This window comes from Mesoplodon bidens, assembly GCF_964165515.1.
Source record: "Mesoplodon bidens genome assembly, chromosome: 2".
In the NCBI taxonomy this organism is placed as follows: Eukaryota; Metazoa; Chordata; class Mammalia; order Artiodactyla; family Ziphiidae; genus Mesoplodon; species Mesoplodon bidens.
The window spans coordinates 177,074,201-177,081,162 of record NC_138177.1 but is presented as its reverse complement, the minus strand read 5'-3'; the positions used below and the strand labels follow the sequence as shown (position 1 = coordinate 177,081,162).

General features: G+C 45.6%; 1 protein-coding gene across 1 annotated transcript; it reads left to right on the top strand.

The window, feature by feature from the left end:
• Window positions 1-1,364: 1,364 nt before the first annotated feature.
• On the top strand, window positions 1,365-5,603 carry LOC308605597 (PRAME family member 4-like). Its single transcript, XM_081215792.1, has 4 exons — window positions 1,365-1,428; window positions 2,207-2,517; window positions 2,970-3,539; window positions 4,744-5,603. The coding sequence occupies exons 2-4, from the start codon at window positions 2,231-2,233 to the stop codon at window positions 5,300-5,302; spliced, it is 1,416 nt and encodes a 471-aa protein (XP_081071918.1). The 5' UTR covers window positions 1,365-1,428; window positions 2,207-2,230; the 3' UTR covers window positions 5,303-5,603.
• The last annotated feature ends 1,359 nt before the right edge of the window (window positions 5,604-6,962 follow it).

The window sequence follows — 6,962 nt, the reverse complement described above, 5'->3', positions numbered from 1 at the left end:
TGTGCTTAATGGCATTGCCTCAGTCAGAACCTGTGTTGAACTTAGCTAAGCTTGAGGAAACAGGAATTATCAAAATATACTTGGAAAGGGGTCAATGGGATTATGGTTTGATTCCCAAAGCCCCTGGAAAATGGCTGGGGCTAATTGCCATCTGGGAATCATCCTCTGTGGGAAGAACCTAGAAGAAAATACTTCCTCGTAGCGGCTGCCATGATGAGGACAGGGTTATTTGCTACTGACCCACGTTTATTTCTTCCCTGGCTCCAAGTTCCCAAGGAGCCCACAGCGCCACGCTCAGTGGCTCTTAGACTTGGAAATGTCCAAATTCCCAGGGCTGGGTGCCTCACTCTCCATTCACATTCTCAGATTTAGTGTTTTTAAGCCAGTTTTCTGAGCTGAGCCCATCTTTCTGGGAAGTAAGGAGCTCAGAGATAACACTGTCTTCTCTTAGTTACTCCCTGTAAATTTCTAGACTCCACCCAGAGAAAAAATTTTAATCTCAAGCCTGCCGAATAGGGAAGAAAACAAACATATTTTACACTGTTTGGGTCATTCACAGGGTCACTTAATGTATATTCAGCTGCATACTCCTCAGCCCCCACCCTTACTTCTCATTGTGATTATTACCTGACCACCATCAGAGAAGCCATGACTTAAGCCTGGAGGACCAACACATCCCCAGTTGCACTTCTCTTGCTCCTTGAATCAGTTCATGATCTGCTACGTTACCCACAGAACACTTAAATGGCAACTTGACACAAGGACTTTTTTTTTTTAACCTTTTTATTGGAGTATAATTGCTTTACAATCGTGTGTTAGTTTCTGCTTTATAACAAAGTGAATCAGCTATACATATACATATATCCCTATGTCTCCTCTTTAGGACTTAGGACGTCTTTATATTGGGGCTTTGGGGGGAAAGACACCACTGTTTTAGAAAGTTTTTAAAATTCTGGGACATCCTGATTATTTTGATCTGGCTGAAGATCCGCCAACAATCATGCTTTTGGTACTATTATTCTCATTCAGGAAGAGATTAAACCCTTCCTGTCTCACACCCAGAGCCACAACTGTCCATATTAGTAAAACTCGATCAATGTTTGTGGAGTGAATCAGGAATGATTCCTTGACTCTCTTGCCCCCCCTCCCCATTCTTTCTCTTTCTTGAATGAATATCTGATTCAGTCAACTCATCTGAAGAAAGACAAAGATCCAATCAGGATTAACCTGATGGACAGTCTAGAATCTAATTAGGTATAACTTTCTGATTGGAAGATAGTAGTTGAAAAGGGGGATGATGTGATTAGAAAGGTCTACAAAAGCCCCAGGTACCAAAGAAGAGATGCAGAATTTTCTTGCTCTGGTGTCACTGTCTGAGTTCTCCAACAGAACTGAGGTCTGAATACCCTGCCAATCACATCAGAACTGGTAAGTTAATAATCTCAGTTAAGGACACGCAGATCTCATCTATGGTAATCTGGTCTTGAATGATGGCATGCAGCTAGGGATGGCAGGGAGATTTTCCTTTTTCTTCCCTTTCAATGAATGGATTAAAGGTTTTTGTTTTGCCTCTAAGTGTAGCTTTGCCTTAATACCAAACATTTTGATCTGCACTTTGATGTATATCATTTTAAAATATCTTAACCAACAAGATTTACTTTTGAATGAGAAACATCTATCTATTTGGAATTTTATTTCTTGACATTTAAAATATTTAGTTTGTGCACAAATGACACTCATTTTAAGGGTATCTCCTTAATCTTTCCCAGCCAGGTTAACTGTGAGAACTGAAGATGGAGGCTGTGTTGGTCCACATAGCTCTCCTATTCCCATAGTCTTAGGACATTAAATGATGGTCTGAGAGTTTGCCCCAAAAAAAGATGGGGGTCAGCTTTCAGGCTCATGATACCCACCTCCCAGCCAGACATAATTAAGCAAAGAAATGGATGGAAATGGATAGGCTAGTGGTTGATATTTCCATCTCCATGGTACTTGTGAGACTCTTCTTATGGTGCCAGAAGGGGCAGAGCTGTGACTTTGTGCCAACAGAGTCGAGAGTGGCATTTGGATAAATGGAGGCTCTTCCACTGCTGCTGGAGCAGTGACCTTGGCCCTGAATTGGTTCCTCTGAAGGGTAAGGAGACACATGAAGGTCTGCTCATGCTTGGCTTGAGAAGGATGACTTATTCCCTGCAAATATTCACAGGATTCCTTTTGGAGCAGAGTCAGCATGAGTGTCTGGAACCCACTCAGACTCCTGGACCTAGCAGCCATGGACCTGCTGAGGGATGAGGCCTCGGCCATCTCCACTTTGGAGTATCTGCCCACCGAGCTCTTCCCACCACTGTTCATTTTGGCCTTCTATGGGAGATACTGTGAGGTCCTGAAGGCCATGGTGCAAACCTGGCCCTTTGTCCGCCTGCCTCTGGGGGCTCTGATGCAGATGCCTCACTGGGGGACCTTTCAAGCAGTGTTGGATGGTATTGATGTCCTAGTTGCCCAGCAGGATCGCCCCAGGTGAGTCTGATCCAGGTATCCTGGTAGAGTCCTAGACATCCTTGAGAGGCAGCTGGTGTCATAAGAGTGGATGGCCAGTTGATGGACTAGAGGCTTCTGATGATGCCAAATGAAGAGGCTCAGTGGCCTTAGCCATTGTTGAGTTCACTTTGGGAAATGCCTTCCAGAAATGTAGGAGTACCTAAGATGAAAGGGCACCTGAAGGAACATGTCTCCACATCTTTCTAGGGATGCTTAAGGTACTAGAAGTGGAGAACCAGGAAGGATGGAAGGGGAAACAAGATGGAGGAAGGTGAGGCAGAGAGGGAAGAAGAGAGCAAGACAGCAGGTGATGTCAGGAATGTGAAGTAAAAGCACACGTGGGAAGTCTGAGTGTTGCCTAAATGCTGAGATTGTGGTTTCGTTATGTGTGGCTCTTAAACCATCGCTGCCAATCTGCTGTTTCCCCACAGGAGGTGCAAGCTGCAGGTTCTGGATTTAAGGAATACTGGACAGTATTTCTGGAGGATGTGGTCTGGATCCAATTCCCATGTGCACTCAAGCTCAGTGATGGCACGAGTGGCTGAGGACAGTTCAAGAACAAAGCAGCCGTTAGCTCGGTTGGAGGTGTTTGTAGAACTTCGCCTCAAGGAAAGTAACATGGATGAATTCCTCATCTACCTTATCCAGTGGGTGGAGCAGAGAAAAGCTTCCATACACCTGTGCTGTAAGAAGCTGAAGATGATTACAATGCCCACAGAAAACATTAAGGAAGTCCTGAGTAGGGTGCAGTTGGACTGTATCCAGGAGGTGCAAGTGAATTGCACCTGGCATCTGTCCACCCTGACCATGTTTGCTCCTCTCCTGGGCCAGATGAGTAATGTGCAGAGACTCTTTCTCTCCGATGTCTACTTGTCTGCCTTTGAGGAGCAGCAGCAGCATGTTTTCCAATTTACCTCTCAGTTCCTCAGACTTCACCACCTACGGGATCTCTATATGGAATCTCCCTCCTTTCTTGAAGGTTGCCTGGACCAAATGCTCAGGTAAGTGTGGCCATACTGGCTGAGTAACAATAAACACAACAATAGAATGTGAATGCATTGTCTCCTTTGCTGCTCTATCTTGAAGTGTGGTATTACATAACCACACAAATCAAGGTAGAGGGCTAAACTAGCAGAGAGGCTCTGGAAAAGGACACCATTCTAAAAAGGTACAGATTAGACCATTCAGATCTATCAATGGAGGTTTTGTGATTTCTGCCTTTGGAAGAGATATCTATCTTTAATCAGATGACCTAGTACAATATGTAAGCTGACCTGAATGTTTCTAAAGAGAAGCTCTGTGCTCACCCATTTAGTGAACACAGTGAGCCTGTCTCAAATTAATTTCAGCAAAAGTTGTGTTGTGCTCCAGTAAGGTAATTAACATATGGGAAATGCATGATTCTGGAGAGGATGGTTAAGGAGCTGGAGCCAAAAGGATTATAAAAAGGGGTAGGTGGGCTTCCCTGGTGGCGCAGTGGTTGAGAGTCCGCCTGCCGATGCAGGGGACACGGGTTCGTGCCCCGGTCCGGGAAGATCCCACATGCCGCGGAGCGGCTGGGCCCGTGAGCCATGGCCGCTGAGCCTGCACGTCCGGAGCCTGCGCTCCGCAATGGGAGGGGCCGCAGCAGTGAGAGGCCCGCGTACTGCAAAAAAAAAAAAAAAAAAAAAAAAAAAGTGGGGGGGTAGGTGATGCAGGGGTGTAAGTGAGCCCCTGTAGACTGGAAAACCACAGTTGATGATTTGGGAACTTGTACAGGTTGGTTTTCTATGCTTATCACCCAGGACTCTCACTTGGCCTGAGATATAGGTGCTGGGGGCCCAATCATGGACTGAAGGAACCTGAGTTGAAAGCATTTTTTTCGTGTCTCTCAATATTAAAATTCAGTGATGCCACTTGATTGAAACTCTGTGTAAGACTCTCCTCTGAGCATGTTTTAGTCCATGCCATAATCTTCATTCATCCTCATAAGGAAGTAGAGTAAAATTTATTCGCTTGACAGATGAGGAAAGAGCTTTCAAGATTCTGTGAACTCGACCCAGTCACACGAGGAAGATGAAAGGACTCAGGCTAAAATAAGATTGGGTATTCTGGGTATTGACCTTTAGCTGATGGTCAGAACAACCTTGACCTTGGGCTTTTCTCTCACCTGGAGTTTACCTGCCACTCCAGTTTTCAAGACCTGATTCATTGGTTTCTCTCCAGCTGCCTGAAGACCCCCTTGGACAACCTCTCAATAACCAACTGCCAGCTTACAGAATCAGACGTGACACATCTGTCCCAGTGCCCGAACATCAGTCAGCTAAAAGGCCTGGATCTGAGTGGTGTCACTCTGACCAACTTTAGTCCTGAGCTCCTCCAAGTTCTGCTGGAGAAAGTTGCAGCCACTCTCCAAGAACTGGACTTAGATCTGTGTGGGATCATGGACTCCCAACTTGAGGCCATCCTGCCTGCCCTGAGCCACTGTTCCCAGCTCAGGACCTTCAGCATTTGTGGGAACCTCCTCTCCATGGCCATCATGGAGAAGCTGCTGCGTCATACTCATGGACTGCCCAGTTTAATTCTAGAGCTGTATCCTGCCCCAAGGGAGAGTTACAGCCCTCAGGGAGATTTCCACCCAGAGAGACTTGTCCAGCTTCAGGCTGGGCTGTTGAAGATTCTTAGAGACTTAGGACGTCCCAGGATCATCTGGATTAGCTCCAGCCCCTGTCCTCACTGTGGAGAAAACACATTCTATCATCCTGAGCCTGTTGTATACAGCTAAAATACCCCTGCCTAGTTGGTATTCTGCCTCGTTCTCTATCAAAAACTTTCTTCTGAGCACTTGGACTCCGAAATCTAGGCAAAGGTGCATCCTGAAGGGAAAACTGACCCATGGTTTCCAACATCTGATCAATGTGAATGGGGAAAGGAAAGGTGATCCAGCAAGGGTGCAGGATTGCAGGGGGAAATCTTGACTCAGGTAGTTGATGGGACATTCAGGAATATGTGTTTATAGAGTCTGAAATATTGATCTAAATTTCTGTAAGGAAGTTCAGGCTTGAGATACACATGTTGGAGTTATCCCTGGGTGGATGGCTGTAAATAAATGGTCAGAAATAAAGGGACCCCCAGTGTAAACCGACTGCTGCCCCCCATGATGTATTATTCTGTTTTTGCAGTTTATACCTCAGTAATCTTCAGTTACTGGTAAAAAAAAAAAAGGCACTGAGTTGTCTATAATCTGAAACCTTACCATTCCTGCAAATTCTTTATTCTATCTGGGGCATCTCTTACTGCATTGCTTATTTCTGTGGCTGTCCAGTGGGTTAATATACACAACAAGGAGAACATACTCAGTGGCCAATGAAACAATAGCATGAAGAGCTCTTGGCAGGGTCTTCACTGCTGACTCACGCCATGATCCTGGAAATGAGTAGTCCTCGTGGTTCTCCTGGTGGGTCCATTAGTCTCAGTTTCTGGTCTTTGAATGTGCTGGGGAAAAGCTTCACTACACAAGGCAGTGCCCATGGTTCTGGAAGGTGTTATCTATACACGTAAGCTGAGCCTCTGGTTCTCACCAACCCATGCCTGTCATGGGTGGGTAGTGGTCCTTCTTGAATTAATCTAGTTGTGGCCAGTATAGACATCCAAGTTCCTTTTAGCAAAATTTTAAAACCATGTAGGCATGTAACATGTTTTTAGTATTTTTATAGTGTGGTAAAAATTATACCATTTGGGGGCTTCCCTGGTGGTGCAGTGGTTGAGAGTCCACCTGCCGATGCAGGGACACGGGTTCGTGCCCCGGTCCGGGAGGGTCCCACATGCTGTGGAGTGGCTGGGCTCGTGAGCCATGGCCGCTGAGCCTGCGCGTCCGGAGCCTGTGCTCCGCAATGAGAGAGGCCACAGCAGTGAGAGGCCCACATACCGTAAAAAAAAAAATTATACCATTTGGGGGAACCAGTTCATGTCAATTAGAGATTGACTTTATTCCCTTAATACCTCCTGTCTCTCCTCGTTATGGAAAACTGGTATAGAATGTTTTGACATCAGCATATCAGGATATATAACAAATACCTGTTATGTACCTCATACAACTCATAGTCTGCTGTCCCCATCATCTGTTTCACGTCCTCGGATTCAACCAACTTCAGATGGTTTAGTGCTATATTTACTATTGAAAAATATCTCTATGTAAGTGGACCCAAGCAGTTCAAACCCATGTTTCCAGTGTCAGCTGTATATATAGTTATGTATTAGAGGGGAGTTATTATGGGAATGGGCTTCCATGGTTCCAGAGGCTGAGCAGTCCCACAGTCTGCTGTCTGTAAGCTAGAGAACCAGCAAAGCTGATGGTATAACTCGGACCAAAGTTTAAGGCTGAAAAACGGTGGAAATGACAGCATTATTCCAAGTCTGAGGCTGAAGGCCTGAGAACCAGAGGA

Coding starts and splice junctions, on each gene's coding strand:
- LOC308605597 (XM_081215792.1), top strand. CDS start 2,231: ATGAGTGTCTGGAACCCACTCAGACTCCTGGACCTAGCAGCCATGGAC. Junction 2,518..2,969: donor GCCCAGCAGGATCGCCCCAG/GTGAGTCTGATC, acceptor GTTTCCCCACAG/GAGGTGCAAGCTGCAGGTTC. Junction 3,540..4,743: donor TGCCTGGACCAAATGCTCAG/GTAAGTGTGGCC, acceptor GTTTCTCTCCAG/CTGCCTGAAGACCCCCTTGG.